Source organism: Lithobates pipiens, unplaced genomic scaffold, assembly GCF_037356315.1.
Source record: "Lithobates pipiens isolate NorthernLeopardFrog02 unplaced genomic scaffold, aLitPip1_a1.2 Scaffold_13, whole genome shotgun sequence".
NCBI lineage: Eukaryota > Metazoa > Chordata > Amphibia > Anura > Ranidae > Lithobates > Lithobates pipiens.
The window spans coordinates 73,290,667-73,316,980 of NW_027507718.1; the positions used below are offsets into that span (position 1 = coordinate 73,290,667).

At 41.7% G+C, this 26,314-nt stretch overlaps 1 protein-coding gene across 9 annotated transcripts in view; it reads left to right on the plus strand.

Annotated features, from left to right (window-relative positions):
* The window catches only part of MLLT3 (MLLT3 super elongation complex subunit), a 387,733-nt gene that overhangs the window by 44,427 nt on the left and 316,992 nt on the right, over positions 1 to 26,314 (plus strand). For all 9 annotated transcript variants that reach the window (XM_077475204.1, XM_077475207.1, XM_077475203.1 and 6 more), the window contains one exon: positions 2,969 to 3,149. In XM_077475204.1, coding sequence (XP_077331330.1) covers positions 2,969 to 3,149 — 181 coding nt within the window. The remainder of the gene's footprint in view (positions 1 to 2,968; positions 3,150 to 26,314) is intronic.

Here is a 26,314-nt window from a genome sequence, read left to right on the forward strand (position 1 = left end):
AGGATCTATGAATGGAGGATTGATTAGCTCCAACCCCCTGAGGGTTGCTGACATGAACAGAGGAAGGTTTAACAGAAGAGGAATCAGCACAATGACACATCCTATCGATTGTAAGTTGTGTCCCTTGTGCTGATTTTTCTGTGGTTGTTTTATTTATTTTTTGGCTGCTCTGGGGCTTTAAATATGAAGAGAACATTACTTTTTTTTTTCCTGCCACTTTGTAACGTCCTCTGTGGGCTCCTGAACCTCTCCTTTTACCACCTCACTTACATTTGTTAGGAACAATCAGTGCATGTTATGTGGGCCATGTGCACTGCTCTATGTTCACTACAAATCCAATAACCCATCTTGGGAGCAAGTAAGAGAGGGTTCCTATATACAGTGAGAGCATACAGAACAACACCCTAACAGGAGATCATGGTAGAAAATATATAGTATAAAATCTTTTGGGGAAAAAAGAAGCATTAGTTGCTTCCTAAGGACGGCACAATCACTTCCATCTGGATTTTTAAAAATGTAATCTATACATTATTACAGCAGATCTTGCAAAGAACAGACAAATAGACACAATAATGAGTGGCAGTTGCCTAACTATGAACAATAATCATGTTGTGATGTAAAATTCACCATTTTAAAAAGAAATATAACATGAAGACGGAAGCTTTAAAACCTACATAGGTGCAATTTTAAATCCCTGAAATGGAAAAACAAAAACACCAGCATTGTGCAAAGCTTCCTTTTAATAAAGAGTTAAAAATCCAAATGGTTACACTCACATATATATTGTGATGCAGAGGGTGTTGAAGGGGATTCTGCCTGAAACACGTCCTTAAGTGCTCATGTGATCAATGATGGATGGTTCCAGCTCATGGTGGTTGCAATAGAAGGAAACAGCCCTGCTTTCCCCCTGTGCTCCAAGCAGCTGAGGCCATTTTTTTAACATCCCCCCTTGCCGCACTCCAAATAGGAGGAGTGAGAGAAAACTGGGGCAAGTTAAAGTAGAGCTGCACCCAAAAAGGGAAGCTCCACTTGTTTGCTTTCTCTCCTCCCCTCACCCCCCCCTCTCCATTGCCACATTCAGCACCTTTTTGGAGGTGGGGGGGAGTGGGTGCTGTTTTTGACAGGTACCCGTCCCCACTTCTGGGTGATCTCATCTGCAGGAGGTTTCCAGGAAGTATGGCCCCCCCTCCTTCCACTGCTGTCGGGCTATTCAGAAAGCACATCGCGCTGCGCACATGCACATTAGGAAACTGGCTGTGAAGCCGCAAGTTTTCACTGCCAGTTTCCCTTACAAGGAATGGCGGCAGCAGCACTCGAGAGCTGATTGAAAAACCAGCTGGGGTGCTGACATCGCGGGATCCATGCACAGTGCTGGATCTACACTTTAACCGCTTGCTGACTAATGGCAGTGGTGGGCAAACGGGTGTACCTGTACGTTCCCTTTTAAGAGGCGGGGATAGGATGCACGTGACCGTGCCCGCGGGACCTGCGGACTCTGTGTCGCTGGTCTCCCGTTGATCATGTCACGGAACCGCAGAATGAGAAAATGTCTATGTAAACAAGGAATTTCCCCATTCTGGCTTGTCGTAACACAGATCACTGCTCTGTCATCAAGAGCAGTGATCGCTGTCATGTTGAAGCCCCCCCCCCCCCCCACAGTTAGAATCACTCCCTAGGACAAACTTAACCCCGTCATCGCCCCCCTAGTGGTTAACCTCTTCCCTGCCAGGGAAGAAAAAAAATGCAATGGTTTGCAAATCTTATGAACTCATATTTTATTCACAATAGATAATATATCAAATGTTTAAACTGCCCATTTTAGAAAAAAATAAGGTTTTTATGGCCCTATCCCACTTTATTTTTTTTTATTTACTTTATTTTTTTTTAGATGTGTTGCTGCCATCAATTTCAAAATTACCTTATTTTGTTAAAAAAAGGTACCTTTTTTATTTTTTTTCAGTGTAAAAATTTGATGTTTTCTATTGTGAATACATGTGAGTTTTAGATTTGCAAATCGTGGCATTCTGTTTATGCTAAGTTTTTACACAGTGTTCCAACTGTTTTGGAATTGGGGTTGTATTTGGTGTGGTCAACATCCTTTCCAGTGGTTGGCTGGAGTATGTAAAATATAGATATGATAACAATCCTTTAGTCCTGCTGTTCAAAAGAACCATTTCAGATCTTTTCTGAGAAAAAGCCACCAGCTAGAAGTTGAATGCCCTGTACACACGGTCGGACTTTCCGACGGAAAATGTGCGATCGGATTGTGTTGGAAATTCTGATCGTGTGTGTGTGGGCTCCATTGGACTTTTTCCTTTCGGAATTTCCGACACACAAAGTTTAAGAGCTGGATCTAAAATTTTCCGGCAACAAAATCCGATCATTTAAATTCCAATCGTGTGTGGACAAATCTGACGCACAAAGTGCCATGCATGCTCAGAATAAATTACGAGACAAAAGCTATTGGCCCGTTTTATAGTCCCGACATATGTGTTGTGCGTCACCTCGTTCTGAACGATCAGATTTTACGACAACTTTGTGAGTCTGTGTGTATGCAAGGCAAGTTTGTGTCAAAATTCATCGGAGAAAAAAAAAAAATCTGATGGATTTTGTCATCAGAATGTGCGACCGTGTGTACAGGGCATAATTCTAGAGAGTAAAAATCAAGACAGCTGCATTCATTGGAGCCCATGACTCTCATCCCATCATGGTCAGCCTTTGGAAATAAAGAATATACTTCAGAACTGTAAACCTATCTCAACAAGATCCTTTTGTTGTTTACATCATGAGTAGATGAAAATTTAGCTGATATCCCTTCCTTATGGCTATGGTGCCTGGGCAAAGAGGACTTGCTGTTGGGATACCTGAGAAATATAACAAGTTGTTAAAACCCACAGACGCCTAACCACCTCTTTTTTCTTAAGTAAGGGACTTTCTGGTATATTCAAGGTTTGTTCTTGTTTTGCAGTGTGCTGTACAAGTAAAGCTGGAACTGGGTCATCGAGCCCAGGTTAGGAAGAAACCAACACTTGAGGGTTTTACCCATGATTGGATGGTATTTGTCAGAGGACCAGAGCACAGTAACATTCAGCACTTTGTGGAAAAAGTTGTATTTCACTTGCATGAAAGCTTTCCAAGGCCCAAGCGAGGTAAGGACCATTGGCTTTTAACTTATATTAAACTGTGCTATAGTATCTTGTTTTTCACTGTTAAATGTTGCTGAATAATTAGTATGCTGAAATGATATTGTAGAATGTTAACTCATTTTTTGTTCCTCACTTTTATAAAAGACCTTGGGTGGTTTACCTCTGTTCTTCCGAGGTATGTTTTAAAACATTTTGTGGACACAGTGGTCACTATGATACCTCCAGCATTGCTGGAGCAGAAACCCCATGGTCAAGCCAGGTAAAATAACTAGAATTCTTGCTAGTGTTCATAATTATAATCAGAAGTTTATCTGAGTAGGGTTTACTGCATGTTGTTTCAATTGAATAGGCCAGTTATCAAGGCATTAGTGTTATGGTTGGTTTTGGTAACACAAATTTGCTAAAGCCACTTATCGAGACAAAGCCACAGTGCCAGTTTATGTGGCTAGATGTATGCTTTGTATTCTTCTGCATAAAGGCTCTCTTACTGTAGGGTATTGCTTGGGGTTTTTGAAATATATTGTTGAAAGAAGTAACCGTTTTGTTCCACGTTTCAAATTCTACTCATCCTGTGGGACATTTGAAAAATGCAAATGTCCTAGAAGAACCTTCTAGAGGCTTGTTCTAAAGCTTTCTCTGGTGGAATAGTAGTGTGCATTAACTGAAAGCATGGAAAACTGTGATGAGTCTAATTTTGTGATATGTAATTTTTGTTTTTGTCGCGCTCCAAAAATTTTGCATATGTCTTGATACCCATTTTATCATTTATATTTTTCATTGTGTTCTTGACAAATGTATTTGCATCATAGACCTACATCTAAATTGGTGTTTCCAACAGTTGAAAACATCTGCCACCTCAAGTTGGACATCTGCAGTTTCGGGAGACATAGAGGTTTAAATACTTTTGGCTTTTAATTTGTCTGTGACCTGAGCCCTATTTGTTGATGTACTGATGGGCCCATGGGGCATGGATGATTCCTGTGTCTACACATATTGCTTGTACTGATTGGATTTTTTTTGTACCCTGACTTGTAAATTCAACAGCAGTTTCATTTTTTTTATTTGTTTATGTAACTGAGATTGGCATTTCTACATATTGTTTTAGGTGTATATGTCTGCATATTCTATTATAATGGCTGTATTTTTGGCCTCTCGTTATGTACCCTGTTTTGTGTCTTTTTGTTTTGTTTCGAGAATTTAATAAAGATACCTTTTAAAAAAAATTAAATATCTGCCACAAAAATTATACAGTGGCTGGTGGATGTGATTTAGTCAGGGCTTGGCATCTAAAAGGAGAACAAGAATGAGCTTATTAACATTATATCTGGGCATCATTTCATATACTTGTCTGTTTCACCTGCTTGATGGCTTTTAAAAAGTAAGCATTATTTTTCTTTTGTGAGTATATATTTACTCCAAAAACCACATAACATGCACATAAGTTATCCTGGTTATTTAAACATTGGGCCATGCTTAATGTGTATGCTACCATATTGTCTGGTGGCCAATGTGGAGAAAAGTGTTTTAATTCGTTGGCTGTCTTGGAGTATAGGTGTGCAAGGTAGGGAATTTGCCCCAGACACCATGTTCTCAAAGAATGCCTTTAAATTATGAAAGTCCCCATTACAAGTGGAACTACAGCATGTTCTAATGTTGGTATTATACAGTAGATGATTATGAATCTTGTGTTTGGTACCCATGCCCTTCCTGCCTCCATAACCTCCTTTCTGGACATTGAGGCTGCCCATAACCATACAGTTCCTAAACGGGAGGCTTGGTTGGTAGAAGAGGACAGGGCCAAGTTTTAACTTTTTTCATAGTGAGATTTGCTATTTCTTCATCTATAGAATTGTATTTTTTTTGATTGTCTAATCATCTTCATGTTTTAAAAAAGGGTAACCTTGTTAGATGTATTTTCCTACTTCTTCATGTGCTCAGTGTAACTTGCCTACTTTTGTGATGGGCTTGCTTTAACCTAGGTTCTCCGTTTAATGCCTTGGATGAGGAACTTTTGGTTGCTTAATTTTTTATATTTTGAGATGTTCTAAGTAAGCTAAATCAGTTCTTTGTGTCTCAAAGCAAGTCTCTCATCTTCTCTGTTTACTGAATGATGATACTGTTAGGCTATTGACTGCTGGCTAGCTTTGCAGAAGTCTGATGAAGACATTTGAAGCTCACATATGGAACGTTTAAGCAGAAAAATGTTTATTTTCAAGAGTTGTGGAGGAAAGACCTCCTGTCCCGATTTAATGTATACATTGTGTATTTCAGTCTTTGATTTGAGTCTCTGTGTAAATAGATATCACTAAGCCTCCATTTGTGGGAAGTACATTAGTCTTTCAGTGATTTGTATATGTTTCTGTTGCTCTCTTCTAACCTTTTTTGCTAGCGACTGATGCAATTGAGTCCTGCGATTTATAGGTGTGTATATGTGCATTTTATCTTTTGCCTGGCTCTAAAGTGAATCGGACACATCTAAAGCAAAAGGCCACAGCTGAAATCACTTTTTCTTAAAACTTCTGTTTTTATAATGCAGTGGAAATTCCACATATTAATAATTTTTACTCTACACCACTTTTGCAAAAACTGCATACAAGCTAAATGAATGCTTCTAATTGCAAATAATGTTGGTAGCCAAATATAGATGGTGTAACAAAAATCCCATGCACTTACATTTTTTGTTGTACAGATGTTGGTGTAACATCGCCATGTTCTATGATCAGCTTGGGGTTAGGATCAAGTTAAGAGCTAGGTATAAGGAGGTGTGTTGGGGTTAGTCATGAGGGTTACATTTTAAGGTAAGAGTAAACAAATAACGATCAATATTTCAGTATAATGAATGTGCTAAAAGTTTTTTTGACTTCACCAAATGCTAACCAAAATGGATGCATGTTACGCTGTGTAACCAATGATCTACTGCAGATCCAAAATGATTTGTTGTTACCCTATATTCTTTCCATGAAACAGTGGTAATGACACTTGCGTAATTGATGGTAAGTCTATGGAAAGAATTGCTGCTGGAATTCTAATTCCTTACTTGCTATAATACCTGCCACTCCCACAGCCAATGATGGGACATTTTTCTGCTCTTCTCTTTTAGGCATGTTCATTGACGACACTGTGCAAAGTACTGTAGTATGCCTGCATGACAATGGTTATGTATTAATAAATACAGAGCTGCAAAATTTGTGTCTTCTATGTCTGCCTAGAGTTAAGCTTTAAAGAATAAAAGCTGGCCATACATGGATTGAAATTTGGTTCAGTGGGACCAGCTAAATTTCAGTCTGTGTATGGGCACCCTGGTTGTACAGAAGTCAATCTACCTATCGACTTATGTGCAACCAGCCTGATTTTCTGGATTGATCAGTGCCGCCAGCTGTAGTCTGGCAGCGGGGAATGCTCCCTGCTGTCAAAACACAATAGCACAGCAGGAATGATTCCTGGGAATTAGATCCTTTTTTTTCTTTTTTTTCTTTAGTCAAGCCCTTGGTTGAACAAAAAAAATGATTAGTCTATGGGCTGCCTAAAGCTGGCCATAGATGGTGCAATTTTCTTTTCTGCAACCAAGGGTTGCAGGAAAGATTCCCCCATCAACACAGTCACTGTTGATGGAGAAATCCCTTCCCCGGAGCTATTGTGTTCTCTGAGCTGGGGGAGCCATCCTACTGGGAGCTATATCTGCTGGCAATAATTGCATGAAAAATCCGACAGACTGGTTGTACCCAAGTTGATCGAGTGATCAACTTGAGTACAATCAGCTTGCCCATACTGTACATGGTTTGAATCTGGGCGGGTCCCTACTGAACTGGCCAAGATTCGATTTGAACTGTCTATGGCCAGCTTAACTCTGTTGTTCTGGAGGAAAACAAGTCCTACCTGTTTCCGTTCTTAAGAAAAAGCTGCATGTACTAGTATGACCTTGGAAGTCTGAGTCCTGAATAGGAGTGTCTGTGTTCAATCCAACAAGCTAATGCATTATTTTTTTCCTGCAAAAGTTGATGTAATGGTAAAAAAATACACTTTTTAAAAGATTTTTTTAGTGTCTCTAAGTTTTACTTGACCTACTACAAGCTTTATATTTTAATGTATTCCTTTGAAAAGGAATACATATTGGTTCCATTTCTTAGAAATATAGATTTTATATAGAAATGGTTATTCTGTCTGAGGTCCTACTCGGATTAGTTCAGGTAGTAGTGCTGACACAAAGCATGTCATTGTTATTGTAGAGAGGGTTTATTTGTCTTAGCACAGCTCACAATGGATATGTCTCAGTCGTCCATTTGATCGGTAATCTTTATTGGCATCTTGAACTCCTGCAGTTCCTTAGAACAACATTATAATAAATCCATTCTGCTCATAGCTATGTGGGAATACTCGGATCCATCAGTGAATGAAAATGTGCTATTGCTTGGGCCACAGCTAGGATTAAAGTTGTTACAGATAAAAGCTCCACATCTACATTTGATGCTCTTCAGGCTTATATTAGACTGGGTATTTCCTAAGCATTTTCTCTTCTTTCTATAAAGTACGTGCACAGTTTAGGAATGTGTATATAATAGGTATGATTTAGGGATTTATATACCTCACCTTATGCATTGCCAGTAGCTCTAGGGTAGTAGAAGCAGTGGAGTACTAATTATTGTAATAGTTTTCAAAGAAAAAGACCCTTATGGGATTACCGTGTCAAGGATCCTATTCTGAATTTCATCTCTGTATTGTATACCCTCAATGCCTTGTTCTTTATTGCACTTCAGTGTGATTTAATGGGGAGGGCGCCTGACTCTATAATTTCCATTAAGGTAAAGCCCAAGCATGTCATGCTGAAAATGGGCCATGGAAATACCTCTTTACTAGTTTGCTGAGTAATTCTGTGTGTTTTCTACATACGTGGAGGTGGCTATCAAACAATGTGGTTGTAAAGCTGATAGTTAGAATGTTTTCTGGAAAATCCCAAGGCAGTGACAAAATGTGACAGCCCCTTTTTGGCCTTTTCAGTATTTTACATATTGCCTGTGTGGCACTGCTGCTTTTGGTGACCGCAGCATTTTTGTTGACTGACTAGAATATGATGCTTCCTATTTACAATTTTTTTCCTAGTCAAGATAATAGTTGTAAAAAGTGCTGTGGTTTTGGTTTGCTGTTTTATGTGCAGAACAATGAAAGTAGAACTCCTCTGGGCCAAAAAACACAATAGCAATGCAAATAAGTAATCATTAAAACAATATTGAATGCAACAAAAAGTACTTGAATTTGTCTTGCTATTATTCCCATTTAGGTTCCTGTACAGTCCTGAGAGAAGGAGGTAAACCACAGTTTGCCAGGCAGTCTCTGCTGATATTGAACATACAGGCCAGGGGAGAGTGTGCAGAGGCAAAGCTTCATTACTATGCTTTTGCGTTATGTCCAATCAGCAAGCTAGAATTTGTTTTCATCCTTTTTTCATTCTTTACTAATACCGTATATACTCGAGTATAAGCCGAGATTTTCAGCCCTTTTTTTTAGGCTGAAAGTGCCCCCCTCGGCTTATATTCGAGTCACCGCCGTCTGCCTACCTGATCAGGCATGTCATGTAGACAGACGGTGGCCAGCGTGTCATAAAAACATACAGCGGCCATTCCAGTATTTAAAAGCCACACCTCCTCCTCGTCTGATAGGCAGAACACTCAATTTCCCAGCAGTCAGTTTTCAGCCTATCACGGAACATCCCCTCATCCTCATACCTCAGACGAGGATGAGCGGATGTCCGCGATAGGCTGAAAACTGACTGCTGGGAAATTGAGTGTTCTGCCTATCACAGACGAAGAGGAGGCGCGGCTTTTGAATACTGGAATGGCCGCCGTATGTTTTTATGACACGCTGATTGGTGGCTGCAGATGGGCACATGGAGGCATGCACAGGACACAAAGGATGAAGATTAGCACAGGTAGGCTGCAATGGACACATGGAGGTATACACAGGACACAGTGAGGTAGGCCGATCTGCACAGGACACAGGGAGGCATGCAATAGACACAGTGAGACATGCAGCTGCAGATGGGCATTGTTGACCCTCTTTGCCACTTACAGTAGCTGCTGCATTTCCCACCCCCGGCTTATACTCGAGTCAATAAGTTTTCCCAGTTTTTTGTGGTAAATTAGGGGCCTCGGCTTATATTCGGATCGACCTATACTCGAGTATATACGGTATGTGTTTTCTGTGGGGAGGTTGAAAATCTGGCAACGCTCACTAATCTGGCAGGGGTACCTGAATCAATAGTGTAATATATTTCAAAAGTTTAAAGAGGATCTCCATTCTGCTCACTACTCATTATTTGTAATAAAAACATCCTTTTGCCATTCTGATTCTTCCCTCCAATCACTTTGCATATTATTTTATATATACTGTGATTCTGTATTTGCCAAATATGCTGCAGAAATTTCCTTCCACTGAGTCTGGCTGCAACCATTTTAACTATGGGCAGCTAAAGCTACTGGCTATTTATTTCCTGGATTTACCCAGCACACACCTCCAGCTCTGCAGCTCTGATTGGCCCTCCTGTGACTCATCTCTCCTCCCTTCCTGGCAAACTCTCACCAGAGTGAGAGAGAGAGAGATGTACATGATGTCATAAGCCTAGGCTAATGACCACACAAGAAACAGGAATTGGGCTTTATAAGGTATTTACTGGCAGAAAAAAAAATGTTTTACTGTTAAAACAACAAGGACAGACGATTTAATAGATGGAAAGATGAAAAAAATTAAGCTTCACTTTTCTGTTGAGTTTTTATTTGTCTCCAAAAGGAGAGAAAGTTTACATACAATTACAGTGTAGCTCTACAATACAAAAAGAAATGTGTCATGGGGAAAAGAACACATAAAGTAATACAGGACAAGATATGGATCGAACCACAGAAATATGTTCATGTCAATTGGTAAAGGACACCATTAGGTGAACCTGTCTAGGATGCTAGTATTTACTCACTACCACGGTTGACTGTTAGTTGTGAAAGGACATTATCAGCTTACCAGTGACTCTGTTTGGGGGGGGGGTGGGTGGGGGGGGGGTGGGAGGAGTATGGGAAGGGAGAAAGGAGTGGGGGTTTGGGGGAATGAAGAGGATCAATGAAATTACAAGAGAGGGGGGTGAGCCAGTGCAACACTGTACCCCGTCTGGTTTCCTTTCTGTGTGAGCTTCCTAACAAGGTGGCTGAGTCACTAGTGCTTGGCCCAGGCACCCCAGATCTTTTCAAATTTCTTGGGGCATTTGCAATTCATATATGTGAGTTTATAAAGTGGCAAAATGGAATCAATCAGGGCTCTCCAATGGGAAACTGTAGGGGGTTCAGGCTGCTTCCATTTAGTTAAAATTAGTCTTTCTGGCATAAAACATGGCATAGAATACAAACAGTCTCTTATGTGTTAGGTGCAACATTATCACATATTCCCAGGAGCAGGACAAGAGGGTCAATTCCTATATGCAAATGGCTACTGAATTGATTACAGCAACCACTTCTGACCAAAATTGTTGAATGAGAGGGCAAGACCAGCTCATTGGACAGAAACCCAGCTCCTGCTGTCCCACCTCCTGGGAGTCCCGAATCCCCCTGCCCCCGAAATTTTTCCTACTAGGAGTGTCACCTCTGTGGATTCCACTAGATGCCTGATTGCCCTCCACTGGAAGAGGCAGCGCCCCCCCCTCTCTCAAGAAAGCCTATATGCTAGAATAAAAGATGTAGAAAACACGGAGAGGATGACGGCCAGATTACAGGATAGGTTGGGGGTGCATAACAGGGTCTGGGAGGGTGGCACCGTCATGAGGACCCACCGTGAGCTGAGAGGTGGACACCCATTCCCTTCCTCAACCTCCCCCCCTCCTTTCCCCTCCTCTTATTCTTCCAACCTTTTCTTTTTCTTCTTCTTCTATATGTCTTGTCGCCTGTTTCTTTGGCTTTCCGGCCCCTCTGTAGCCCGGAGAGCAGAGGTTATGGAATGTTACTGCGTATTGATACCTATAATAGTACCCTGAGCTTGCGTACTTTCCACCTAGAAAGTTGCTTACTGACACCACATGTGTATAAGTTAACTGTGTGTCTCAGCTTTGTTTTTGTGTTACAAAGCTCAGGCTATTTTCAGATGCTGTTTAATATCTTCAATAAAATGTTATTTGAAAAAAAAAAAAAAAAAAAAAAAAAATGTACCCAGCTCAATTGTACATTTGGGACATCTATCGGTTTGAGCTGGATATATTCTAGAGAGGTTTTGTTTTTGTGGCGTGTAGTACGCTCTATGGAGGAATTTGAATTGGATATATCTATCCCTTGCTGATATCAGAGGGATATATTGTTGAATCCCTTCTTCCCAATCGTCTGCAGCAAGGGCAGTTAAATTCTTCTTCCATTTATGAAACCGTTTGGTCACTCCATCAGATCCTTCACATGATATCCGAAGATACAGGGAGGAAAGGATGCAATCCGCACTCCTGGAAATTAGGAAACGCTCCACCACATGGTATTGTACGATAACACCTGAAGGGAATTGAGCCTGTACCGCATGTCGTAATTGTAAGTAGTGGAAAAACATCTGCGAGAGAAGCTGAAAGCTTTTCCGCAGAATATCATAGTGGAGGAGTCTGCCCTCTGGCATAATTTGCTGTACAATCTTGATCTCATATCTAGCCCATAGGACTGGATCTGGGACAGATTGGAGGTGGCATAATTTAGGATTACCTCATAGCAGCATATATGGAGAGATTGTATTCATTACGTTTCACAGACATTTGCTTCCCGACCTGGATGGTTGTATGCATGGGAGTTGTCATTGCGGGATGCACCTTGGGACCCCTAAACACCAGATTACTCAGTGCTGAGTAGGACCCCAGAATTGCAGGCAGTCTATCCTCCAACACATAGCAGTTGGAGGAGGGGGTGGGGGGTGGAGTAGCATGAGCATGGTTTAGCCATGCAAACCGAGAAAAACAGGCAGTTAAAGAAACAAATATGCTATATAGCTTACAGTTAGTATCAGCCACTAGGTAGGGTCTCCAGCCATTGAAACTTATCTTCGGGGGAGGTGAACCGCATACTATTTTTGATCGAAGGAGCGGCAAAGCTTTTGAGTGTCCACCGAGTAGTCGGGGAAGATCATGACCCCTCATGACGCAGCACTTCTATCTTTCTTGCTTTTCGCAGGACCAGATCCTGGACCCTGAAATTCAGGATGAAAGTGCGTGGAGGAGCTCCCAGGGGCCCCTGGGTAGCAGCCATTCCATGTGCCCTCTCCACCACAAATAAACTAGAGACTGGGGCACATGGGAGGAGGGTGCGAAGCAGGTGCTCCGTGAACGCTGTCGGGTTTGTCCCCTCTGCACCTTCCGGCAGCCCTACGATGCAGAGATTATTCTGCCTATTGCGGTTCTCGGCGTCCTCCGCATGAGCCTCTAGGGTCTTAATCTTCGTGTGTGGAGGGAGGCAGTGTGATTTCGATTGGCAGGTGTTGATTGCCTGCATCAGGGCATCAAAGTTGGACTGCTCTCTCAGCGCTTGGTCTGTGTCTTCCATTTGGGATGCCATGTTAGTTGCGGTGGGAAGAGGGCCCCCCTTCAGCAGGAGTTTTAGCTGCTTTTTGGGACTTGCGGGTGGTCAGGGCACCTTTCCCCTTGGTCATACCGGTAACCGCCGATGGCTCGTCCATGTATGCAGGCTAGGATAGCCAGTCTGCAGGAAAAAAGGGCATAACGCAGGAGGCTGGGAGAGAGCTCACTCAGTGGCCATCTTGGACACGCTCCCAATGAAGCTTCAAAAAAGTGTATGTTTGTGTGCGTTTTTTATGCACTAAAGCCGGCCATAGACAGAGCAATTTTCTTTCCACGGGTTGCAGGAAAGAAAACCATCAGTGTTGATAATGGAATCCCTCCCATGGAGCTATTGTGTTCTCCCAGCGTGGGTGTGGGTTAAGCTGTCCCCTCCAAGTGATTATTGCTAGCGGCTATAACAGTTGGTAGTAGTAATCGCATGTAAAATCTGACAGGCTGGTTGTACCCAAGTTGATTGATCAACTGGTGAGCCAGCCGAGATTTGAACCATCTAAGGCTGGCTTAAGCATTGACCCTCTGTTCCAGGTAAACAGTAGTAACTGGCTGGGCAATGCAACTTGGCTGCTCAACTGTTTGCAAGGGATGCAATTGGGGGGCGGAAGGGGCATGACCAAAAAAGGCCTGCTGACTGACTCCCGATCAGCGCTCTGACTGGAGTGTTCTGGCGGGGTGCAGTCCCCCCTGTCAGGACACAATAACACAGCAGGGGAGATCACTGTACTAACATTGCATGGCTAGTACAAAGGTTCCTCCTAAGCTATCAGTTTTTTTTTTTTTTTTGTTTTTTTCCGTTCAAACCTGCTGGGTTGAACCCCCAAAAAAAATAGCACTGTGTACACTAGGCATTTAAGCTGGTCATACTATCGGGTTGAATGAAAAAGAGAAAAGTAACCATTTCCTCCTGTTAACACAAAAAGAGGTAAATGAGGTGAATGGAGGAACCCATCCATCCTCTCCCTACTGGGACAATGTATTCTGACAGAGGCACCAGTGGTTGTCAGAATATACTCATGTACTGATGTCCCTTCACCAGAAGATTTTGAAACGATTGACTTCTCTCAAATGGGGACAGCCACACACTGACCCAAACTTAGCTGTTCCCTGCTACATTGGCCAAGTATGGCCAGCTTAAAGAGAACCAATTGTCAGAAAATGTAATTCAGGCTGGCTACTTTTGCAGGTATAGTTATATTAGTTATGTTATAGTTATTAAAATATTAAAAAGTGCCCCTACTGTTTAAAATCCAGTAATACACTGTCTCCTCCTGCTCTGCAAATGCTCAATTGCTCTTTATCGTTAGACACTGTGCCAAATTTGTAGACACTGACCTGCTGACAGCCGCAAGGCTAGGTTCACACTATCTTCGCATGCGGCTCACAGCAGGGGTCCGGTGCGTCCCCGTTCACCATTTCAGGTCCGATTTCAGCTTGAATTTTGGGCTGATTTCGAACCTGAAACAGACCAAAAGACGCACAGGGCTTCTGTGTAAATTTGCACCAGAGCCGCAGTGGAGATATGTGAACCGCCTCCACAGAGAGACGGTCAAAATCTCCTGCTATTGCGGATGGATGTCTGAAATCGCTGTTCCTGCCTGAGTGATCCCTCCTGACTGTGCGCATTAGATCTCCCTAATAGAGATCCCACTTTTCTGGTAAGCGACCACCTGGCTTTTTTATTATCCTTTTGGCTGTTGTTTGGGACTATGCTGTAAAAAGAAAATCCATTTTGGGGCTTTGCACCCAAGGAGTCACGCTAATGGACTGTTTTGCACACGTTATGGATTTTTACTTTATTATTATTATTATTATTTTTTATTAGAACAGGGTTGTTTTCCAGCACAGGATTTATTTTATGTATGCTGATCCACACATATTTAATTTTTATTTGTTTAATAACTTTTTTGTGTGTTGTATGTACCTTTTGAATACATTTGTTTGAGTTATTTATATATAATATAATATTATTCACTGGGGGTAGCGCCGTTAACTCACGTTACATACATTTTATTTAAAGAAGATTTGGCTTGAGTTGTACTTTAGGGGTGTCTCATAGACCTTTTATCCAGATAAAACTGAATAAATCCATCTATCTAAGGCTACTTTCACACTGGGGCAGGGGTCCGTTGGTGGTAAAGCGGTGCTTTACTGTCATTTTAGCAGAGCTTTTCGGCTGCTAGTCAGGCACTTTTAACGGCCCCGCTATCAGCTGAAGTGCTGATTTAAAATCGCCTGTATTGTGGCACTTCTAATGCGCTTTTCAGGCCCATTAATTTCAATGGGCAGGGGCAGTGTGGGAGCTCTGTATACAGCGCTCCTGCACCGCCCCATAGATGCTACTTGCAGGACTTTTTTTTTCCTGTTGCTCTGCCCCAGCGTGAAAGCACTCAGAATTTCACACTGTGGAGGCATGAGAAGCGCTTTTCAGGCGCTATTTTTAAAGTTAAAATGCCTGAAAAGTGTCTCGGTGTGAAAGGGGTCTACGTATCCAGTGTAAAAATTTGTCCATGCTAATATTCTGAAAGGTGTCATATGTTCCCAGGATCAAAAAAATGTAAGGCCAACTAAAACCAACTCCCAACCACAGTTTTGCTAAAAGGATCATGTATGGCTGAAGGTGGGTGACAGACGACGATGATTGAGTTACAAAGTTCCCTAGAAGTGTTCTTGCAATTTGCCTTATTGACGTACAAGGTCACATTGCTCCCTGCTTTCCTTAAGTCAACGTTGTTCCAGCCATTGCGTTTTTCCATCCTCTGGGGGGGATAAATTACTAGGCAGACTTGGGAATGGTTGCTAGGTGGGGTGAAGCGGGTTTCACAGTTAGACAGGCTGCATGTGAAGTAAAGTATGGCTCTTTCCTTTTGTCCCACAAGCTTCTGTTTCTCCTGGAAAGAAAATGAGTTGATCCTTTCTTTTATTTTGCCATGTTATTTGGGAGTTGAAGTTTTTCTGCTGTGTGTTTCCACAAAGTGACAAGTGCTGGGAAATGTGCCAGCTTACATGGCCCCACAGAGACCTTGTCATATTCTAATTACACATGACTCAGAGCATTTTCTGTTTGCTGGGAGCTATTGCGTGCTGAAGTTCAGGTTACACTAAACATGTCATTTGCTTCTGATTTCATTTCACAGATTTACAGTAATGAAGCCAGGGCAGACACCTCCACCATCTCCTAATCGTTGTGCACCTTGTAGAGGCTGCGGTTTAGTCCAGGAGTGTTAGCAAGCTTTATAGGTCCATTCACAGCACTTGTTTATATAGAAGTCAAGGAGCTGGTCGGCTCACGCTAGAAACCACTGGGTGTAAATTTAGAGTTCACGTGATGGAGACATGTTGTGTTTGTGGCGGCTCAGGAAGACTGAAGCAGTGTCTTAAAGCAAAACCTACTATGTGAAATTCATGGAGGTTTCCATTGCTGCCCATTCCTTTGAAAATGTTAGTTGCCTGGCTGTCATGCCGATCCATAGGCTTCAGTTCACAAAACCAAAAATAAGTATAGTAATAAACAATTCTGACACTCCTCTATATACTATATACATGTGCCAGGTCTGTGACTTTAAAAAGAAACATCAGACGTATGTGACAAAGGTTTTCAGATGGAGGTCAGCAATAGCAGTCCGTAGTGGTTTAGAGCAGGGCTCATCAACCCTGTCCTCAGGGCCCACTAACAGGCCAGGTTTTATGCACTTATATGCAGACTAGAATACGGCAATCCCTGAGTAGCAAATGATATCACCTGTGATGTATTTCAGTTATCTTGCAAACCTGGCCTGTTAGTGTGCCCTGAGGACAGGGTTGATGACCACTGCTTTAGATGACTTTCAAGAATGACTTTGTTGGCTATTGCTGCCTCCTTGCTATTCATTGCCAATATATCATCAAGCCAGACAGTGCTAAAGCCTAGTACACACTGCTAGTTTTTGTTTAAGCCAGTGGGCTGAATGGAAGAAAAAAAAAACCTGACAGTTAAGTATGGAGCCACTGCACTAACAATCCAATGTTGGTACAGTGATCTTCCCAGCTGTTCTATTGTGCTCTGACAAGGGGATAGCCCTCCATCTAGAACACTCCTGCCATTGGCTGAGAGCACCAAGTAGGAACCGGTCAGCAGACCTTTTTCGGTCAAGGTTCTTCGACAGATGATGGCTCGGTTGCAGTACACACGGGATGAATGTCAGACAGTTTCTATTGAACTGACTGATGTCACCCAACATTCGGCCCATGTATACGGGGCTTAAATTGGAGGTGTTGGATGTGCACACTACAGAGTTTATGGTACAATCTACTTTTTTTTTATTATCCCCAAACTATTGAGAAATGTTGTTGAGATCTTGGGGAACCCCTGAAATAATTTTCTCATCTACAGCTCATGGTACATTAGATATAGCAGTAAATATGTAGATTTATCAAACACTAACATCCAAAACAGAATTGGATACTAAATATTGGAATGACAGTATCAATAAATATGTATTCAGACACAATGGTGTCAATAGGTGTGCCAGGTGTGCCTGGGCACACCCTAATTAATACATGCAGTGCCGATTCCCCCATGTTGTCTTCCCCCCACCCTGCAGTGCTGCTGGCTTCCCTTCTCACGTCTCCCCCTGACTGCTGCAAGGGTTGTTTCAGGATGGAGAGTGAAGAAAGGGGTTAGAAAAGGAAGGCACTGGTAAATTACATCATTTTCTAAGTAAACACACTCACTGTGTTTATTCACAATGAACAGGAAGCTGTTCAGCACAGAGCACATTTCATTCACTGTCCCATGCAGCTGAAGCTGCAGCTAAAGGTATGTGTGTTTGAACTTTGGGATGCAACCCCTGATACAATAGTCTGCGCTCACCGATGATGGTGTCATATTTTAGAAATTGGTGCTCATTGCAAAACTCTCACCAACTCTTGACAAGTGCTTGCAAATCCTCACATACTGTATAGCCAGTGAAGTGACTAGCCCCAGGTGATACACAGATATGAAGTAAATTATACCTGTTTATCTGCAGCAATTTCTCCTCTACAACTGTTCAAAGTGCAGAACCTATGCAGCATCTCTCAGCTCTGAAAAGCAGGGGGCAGGGATCTGATGTCTCACGCTGCAGATCTCTGTGAGGGGAGCTCTGAGACCTGATTGGAGGGAAAGAATACACCTCCTCACTCCCACTAAATGGGGAACACACAGCGCTGAGTAGAGCTGGACGATTTTCTAAAATAAATAAAATCAGCGATTTAAAAAAAAAAAAAAAACTTGATTCATGATTCGAATCAAGTTTTTTTTTTTTTTTTTTTTTTTTTTGGACACAGCACCGGTCCTGAGGAGCTGCGGGCAGGAGTTTTTAGGCGACTAGACCTCATGGACTAGGCTGAAGCCGCGGCCTCGCCTTAAAACTCCTGCCTGCAGCAGCTCAGGACCAGCGTGGTGTCAGCGCCAGTCCTGGTGGAAAAAAAAAAATCGATTTGCTTAAATGTTGAATCGATTTGACCTCTCAACTTGATTCAAGATTTAATCGATTCCTCCACCAGCCCTAGCGCTGAGGCTGTCAATCACAGGCTGTGTGCTGGAGGTTTCCTCCAACTGCCTGGATTTTGATCACCCATGGGGGTAAGGGAAGCCATCTGTTGGGTGGATATAATTCTGCTGCAACAGCATAACCCCTAAGTAACTTTTGTCAAACCCTAATGTTTCAAGGAACCATGGTTGAGAAATCCCATATAACGGTTTACATTTCTTTTACTTTAATTCCACACTATGCTTTAAATCTGTCCATTCCAAAGTAACTAACTTCTTTGCAGTAACTCATTTTTATTGTAACATTGGGGACGCTCATGTATGTGTTAAATGATCATAGAGAGTGGCTGGAAAGCGTAGCCGTGAAACGATTGCATAAAGTATGTGTAAGTGAATGACGGCACATACTGGATGGATTATGGGCAGACATGTCTAGGGAGGTGAACTGGCCTGATCTCTGAAAACAGCAATGTAAAAATGTTAACTTGTCCAAACACCTCATTCAGCTTCTCTGATCCTGGAAAGCCAGATACCTTATCTCCTCCTCTCCAAACCCTCAGCAAAGGAATTACCTTTGGGAATGCTCAGTTTTTACAGTCACTTTGTAGACTTGGTTTCACAAAGCAGATCACCACATTTGAGTAAAATTTTATTACCTTTTTGTAATGATTCCTTTAGGAAGAATATCCTCCTCTGTTTGCCTTGAGATAAGAACCTATGGCAAATATACCAAAACAAAAGGGTCTTTATAGTCCTTTTTTTTAAATATATTAAGGTGCTCTGTGATCTGCATTACTTAAAGCTACAATATAAACAAATATTGTCTGACCACAAGAGTTATGTGCGTTCTTAGATGAATCTTGGTGTGGTTTGTATTACTTCCAGATCTGTGCAATTATCCATTGTGAAACGTTGACTCTGTGCACAAGCTTCCTTTAATAAAGACAAGTCACTGCTGCGTTCTCTCACTGTACTGGGTGACTGGTCTTGACTCTGCCCCCTCCTGTACTTATTTGCAGGTGTTTCGTCAGGTTGGACGACCCGTCAGAATTTGTAACAGAAGTGATGGTCAGTGGCCGCCATCTTGCTACACCCTGCACGTGTCCACAGTAAGGATACAATGAGAAGGTGGCAAGCGGACATCTTGTTACACCCACTGAAGTTTTGCATTTCACACTTATTTTTAACAGTAACTCAGCTTATATAGTGAAATTCAGTATCTTCAAATCCCTCAGACTGTTTTAATATTGAATTATAAAAGCAGCAGTGTTCTGTCAGATTAGCAAAGCTGTGAGATCAGCAGGCTTGCCGCTGCTTTTAACCCCTTCCCGCCAATCGTACACAGATATGTGGCCTCGGCTTTCGGGGGGTTATACTGGGATGATGCGTGCAGCTGCAGGAATATTAAACTATCTGGGACCCTTTTCTATATATCACATAAGGGAGCCTGAGAGACTCCCAGACCATCAGGCCAACATAGAAGAGTCTATATCAACTATAGAGAGCTATCTATCGGGCCAAAGGGAGGAGGACCCCTAGAGGGAGCCAGAACCACCCATCTGAGAGAGCCACCAGCTGAGCTTGCCATAGGAGGATCATTAGGAGTCATTGGATTGCTAGCATCACCCCTTAACAGCAGTAAGGTGAGAGGCCAGTCAACACAGAGGTGTCCTATTTTCTACATGGTGAACTTATCATTTTAACGTCATCTACACCAGTTTTTTAGGACTTGCATATACATGTCCCCACCATTCAATCTTTTGAATCAATCTTCAATCTGTTATGACCCCATTGTTGGTCACATTATGAACCTATAGCAACCTCAATTGCTTGTGTACCAAGACTGTTTCATATCATTTATATCATTCGTGGTATTTATTTTTTTGCTGTAAGTGGTTCACACCACATATATAAACAGGACATATTCACCTATTTACACAGTCTTATTGCTGTGTCTGTTTTATGCATTGTCTAGGAATGCCACTTACCTCACCACCATTCCGTTTTTTAACAGCACAGCACCACATATTGTTACTTACCTTTTATCGCAGTCCGCTATAAGTTGCTGATCAACGCCATTATTAGTATAAAAAATAAAATAAGAAAATTACAGTATGTATACCATAGTTTGTACACACTATGACTTTCATGCAAACCAATCAATATACACTTATTGGGATTTTTTTTTTCTTTTACCAAAGTCATGTAGCAGAATGCATTTTGGGCAAAATGTATAAAGACTTTTTCTTTCTTATTATTTATTTATTTATTTCTTGGGTATCACTTTTAGCAGGAAATAAAAACAAGTTGTTTTCAAAATTGGCGTTCTTTTTTCGTTTATATATATATATAAAAAAAAAGAAAAAGAAAAGAAAACAACCCAGTGTTGATCAAATACCACCACAAGAAACTGTGTGTGTGGAAAAAAATGATATAAATGTTGTACATGTACGGTGTTGCATGACTGCCTTCAGTTAAAGTAGCACAGTGTCGAATAGCAAAAAATGGTCATGAAGGTAGTAAAACCCCCTGGAGTGGAAGTGGTAAATAAATATAATGTTCCCATGCTTGTAGTTCAGCTGTATTGTGTCTGATCCAAAATGCTCCCACAACCTTTCTGTTCCAAGCTAGATTTATGGGTGTTGTGTATTGTTGGTTTGTAGTCTAAAATACAACTGATGATGATTTTTTTTTTTGTCCCCTTTCAAGTCAAGTGTTTTACTCATTTCCTTTTATTTGGACTTCTGGTTTGCATCCTTTACCTTCTTTGCAGTCCATTATTTTTAGAAGAAATATCTATACTGGAGGGCATGTCTGACTAAATTATGTAAATTGACTTTCTACAAAAACTATTCAACAAAAATGTTCTTGTCCTTGGGGGCAGGAGATGAGGTGCAGCTGCCAGCACTCCTTATCAGAGACTTGGTTCACATATCTGCATGTTGAGAACATGCACAAAATCACATGTGTCCCTGGCATGTGCTGCTTATGGAGTTTGGTACGGCGCGTTTTTCAAAAAGAGCAAGTATCGTCTTTTTCTGCATTTCTCACTTAAAATGAATAGGCTGTCCTACATGTAGTGCACAGTGTGAACCAAGGCTAAGGTGAGAAAAGTGAACCCAATTGAGACCCTTTCCCAACAGTGGATGACTAGGCCGTTAAGCAATGAACCCACATGGGCAGGGCTGGAGAAGTCCTACATTGGCTACTGGTGTGTATTAGGAAATAAACCATGCACATGTGCCGTGTACAGCTTTTCTTGAAACTGTTCTCTATATCGTGTTCCTCAACTCAAGTCCTCATGGCACCCCAACAGGTCATGTTTTCAGGCTTTCCATTATTTTGTAAAAAGAAAAGAAATACCGTGCTAGAACCAAAAAAAAAAAAAATATATATATATATATATATATATATATATATATATATATATATATATATATATATATATATTATGCTGCCGCTCAAATTTGCAAGATATATGCAAACACAATACAAAGAAAAACAAAAGAGAGGCTGTGCAAATACATTAAATAGTGTATGGTGATGATCCTATTAGTGTGTAACACCAACTAAAGAATCATTTGAATACATGATATTGATTATAAATAACCAACAAATCCTGAAAGGATGTTAAATCAATAAGTAAAAAATATAGTCTAGTGAAGTATTATAGTAGATAAGTGAATAGTCCAGTGAGGTGATAAAGTAAATAAAGTAAATGAATGCAATCTTCTGTGCAGACAACAACACTGAATAATTGTGACCTCTACCACACAAATGATGTGCTTACCAGAAGGCAAGCAATATCAGGCCTGTAGTTATACTGCACATTGGGACACCAACAGCAGTAGCAAATCACTCTTCCTATGCTGGAGACAGGCCAGGGTATCAAACCTCAGCAGGTAAACCAACAGCCAACGGTAAAGGTCCCTGGTAGTGTGAGAATACCGTGTAATTGTCTGCAGGATAATCAGTGGGAAACCCAGCTACAGATATTCCAGCCTATTTCCCTTATTTTGCACAGGTGATTTGATCACTTTCACTGCCTTAGTAACTACCACAGCCATTTCATCTGAGGGAAATCTTGAAAACATGACTTATTGGGGCGCCTTGAGGAATGGAGTTGGGAAACATTGCTCTATACAGTGGATTGGTGTTGTGTTTGTGTGTGTGTGTGTGTGTATGTGTTATGCTTTGTGCTTTATCATCCTATATTATGCTGTTAAAGCTTCAGTTTATTTAATTTTCTATATCATTGCTGCTGCAATCACACAACTTAGCTGTAATTAATTATGGCATCATCTTCTGCAGGCTATTAAAATAGTCTCTCCAATGATGCCTGGTCCTCTTCAAAGTGCTCTGAAGGCGTTAATAGCGTTGCCAGTCTGTGAAAATAATGCAAGGACCATTGTCTATGGAAGACTGTAAAGGAGGGGGGTGGGTGCCTACCTAAACTTTCTTCATGGTACTGCAAAATTAGTGTTAAACGAAGTTATTAACCCCTGCCTCTCTGGAAATTCAGTACTGTAAAGGGGACTGGGCATCACTGGAGAGAAGATTTCTACTGGAATCATCAGCCTGCAGGATGTGGGTCATTCTTCATTATAGGTAAGGTATGTGAATGCAGTAGTAGCAAAACAAAATTGTTAAAAGCTTAGCTTTGCTTCACAGGCTATGTACGTATCCTTCACAGTAGATGATGGCAACTCCCTTGGGTTCATAATGCAAAATGTTTTAAAAATAAACCTTTCTCTAAAATGTAATTATTTATTTTTATTTTTTTTATTTTTAAGACATGCTTAAAGATTGCATTTTAAAAATAAAAATAAAAAAATCTTTATCTGGTAAACGTGTGCTTTGCATTTTAACCTGTTATTGTGCCCGTCTAGAGCATCCAAGCTCTGCCTTATTCTACTGTCCAGGTTGTGGTGATTGTTCTGCAGCAGCCTCTCCTCAGACATGCATACATGCTCATTTCTAGGGGGCCTGCAGTGTTCACATTCTTTCTGAAGGAGAGCCCATAAAACAAAATTGAGTTACGGTTGACTGGATGCCTGTGACCCTTTCACACACTCGTCTCCCAGTGTTTCCACATAACCTTGGTATACCACAACGAGCAAACCCAGCCAGGATTTTCACAGTGGTACCCGCAGACATTTCCCATTTTGTAATCTGCTTTTCCATAAGGTTAAACTAGTATATTGCAAGCACGTAACGTGTTTAATACAAACTGTACATTTCTACAAAACATAAAATAAAAGACTCGACAGTCTGGTTGGCTTTTCCACCTATTTAACTGAATGTTTCTGTCTAGGCAAATATGCTTTTAACAAATGAAGGATTAAACACTATTCCTCTACAAATCTGCCTCTGATAGTAAAGTAATACTAACAGAGGCAATTTCAGATGGTACTCCTAAGCAAGCATTCAGCTTACTTCTTTATAAATTAAACATTGAAGAGAACCTAAAGGCTGCTTTCATACTGCTCCATTGCAAAAAAAAAAAAATGCGGTAAAACACACATACATTTTTGCTGCATTGTTACGACTTTTTCAACTTTTTAGTGCATTTTGCACCTGTGAAAAAAGGACATGTGACTTAAAAAACTTAACAGTGGGTGTGTTTGATGCATTTTCCATTAACTTCAATGGGGAGGTGTGTCTGCGTTTTTTTTTTTTCTGCACCGAAAAAGCAGCATGCAGAACTTTTAGAAACGCAACTGACCCACAGCTGGCCATACATTTTTCTTCTGCTTTTCATAAAGCAAAAACGGGACGAAAAAAAAACTGATCAATGTGAAAGCAAAAAAACTGTGGAAGCTGCGACCAGGAAGGGCAAGCAGAGGGCAAGGGAGTATCAGTAGTTTTGCCTGTGGTCTCCCTGTAGCTGATCTTTCCCCATTACCGATGTACCATGTCTTGTTTCACCCTGTGACTCTGTGTGGAGGCTGCCATCTTGGTAAAGGAGCAAGGCTTGCATTCCTTTGTCAGAATTGCAGGGCCAATGACTGGTGATCTGATGATTGGTGGGGTAATGAATCAAGAAGCAGAAGTTGTCACAGAATGAATGAGGCAGATACAGGGAGATACTTGCACACCAAGTAAAGTTGTTCTCAAGAACAAGAGCAGCACAGTAATAACCACTAAATTTCACACTATATTTTGAGAGGCTAGCAGTCCCTGCTGAAGTGGATGCATTTTGATCCATCTGTGCCCAGCTTTAGATGAGATTGCACAGATATACAGCTATGAGGCCCAGGAGACAGGAGTGCCTAAGGGCAGGCAGTGGACTGCAATTTTTGTAAACCTCCAACAGTAAAATAAGCCTGTATATGTGGTAAAGCATGCTTGCTATACTCTGGAACTTAAGGGGTTAATCCGCTGCATTGTGTAAGAAAGCTGTTTGATCCTGTCTGTTATCCTCCCCTTCTTCCACTGTCCACAATGCATCTCCTGGTAGTACAGAACTAGGGGACAAGTTGCACATGTCCAGTTTGGTGTGTTTTTGTTTTTTGTTTGTTTTGTTTTTTACATTGTACTACAACATTACTAGTAATAATAGTAACTGGTATTGATGGAATGTAATTATGATTAGGTTAGAGATTACCTATAAATTAGACCTACCAATAAAATTCATCTTTATGTGAATCAATAGCGGCATACTGGCATTTCTAGATGACAATATAAAATAAAAAAAATAGGTAGTATTTTTAAAGTGATACTAAAGTCTAGATTTTTTTTAAATTTAAAAATAACAAACGTGTTTTATTTACCTGCTCTGTGCAGTGGTTTTGCACAGAGCAGCCCAGATCCTTCTCTTCTCGTGTCCCTATTCGGCGCTCCTGGCCCCTTCCTTTCTGCTGAGCCGCTGCTCTGTGTGTCCATTCCGACACGGAGCTGTGGCTCGGCACCACCCCCTCCCTCTCTTCATTGGCTCACTGACTTTGACATCAGCTGGAGCCAATGGTGCCTGCTGTTTGTATTGGCCAATCAGGAGGAAGAGTCCCGCAAAGCCGATTGTCTCGTGCAACATCACTGGATCAAGATGGGGCTCAGGTAAGTATTAGACGGGCTGAGGGGGGCTGCTGCACACAGAAGGTTTTTTTTTTTATCTTCATGCATAGAATGCATGAAGATAAGAAAACCTTCTGCCTTTTAGAACCGCTTTAAATGCTCACATGTCCTTTTTCATATGTACGAACACCAAAATCCACAGCTGTTTTGCAATTAAGCACTATTTGTAATGCATTAAATGTGTCAACTCATATGAGTTATGTGTTAACTCATGTTTCTGAAAAAAAAATATTAACCAAGTAAAAGAGGAAATATCAGGCGTATTTCATCAATGAGCTTAGAGGATAAACAGAGCCTGCTTATGTAATGAGCAAATCTAATTACCCTTATTTAACCACTACAGATCCGCGCTATTGCCAAATGACGGCATCAGCGCGGACCTACATTTCCGGGACGACGTCTATTGACGTCGTCCCGGATACGAGCGGCCTGCGCGCCCCCTGAGGGGCGCGCGCGGCGCGCTCTGTGATCGGCGAGTCCGTGAGACTCGCCTGATCACCGATCCGTGCAAGGGGTCGATCCCGACCCCTTATCACGTGATCAGCTGTCAGCCAATGACAGCTGATCATGTGATAGAACGGAGCCGGTAATCGGCTATTATTCCTCCTCGCGCTGACAGTGCGAGGAGAAAAAAAAAAAGCCGATCACCGGCGGCCGTGATCGGGACATCAGTCCCGATCACGGACATCAATACAAGGGACCACCTGCCAGTGCCCACCTGCCTCCCGCAGTGCCATCCTGAAGTAAAATAAAACGCAAAAGTAAGTGCCCCCCGTCAGTGCCCATAGTGCCCACAGTGCCACCCATCTGTGCCACCCATACGTGCCATCTTATGTGCCCATCTTTGCCCATCAGTGCCGCCTTATCTGTGCCTATTAGTGCCGCCTTAACTATGCCTATCAGTGCCCACCAGTGCAGCCCATCAGTGCCCACCAATGCAGCCCATCAGTGCCCACCAATGCAGCCATCAGTGCCGCCTAATCAGCGCACTTCAATGAAGGAGAAAAATGACCCGTT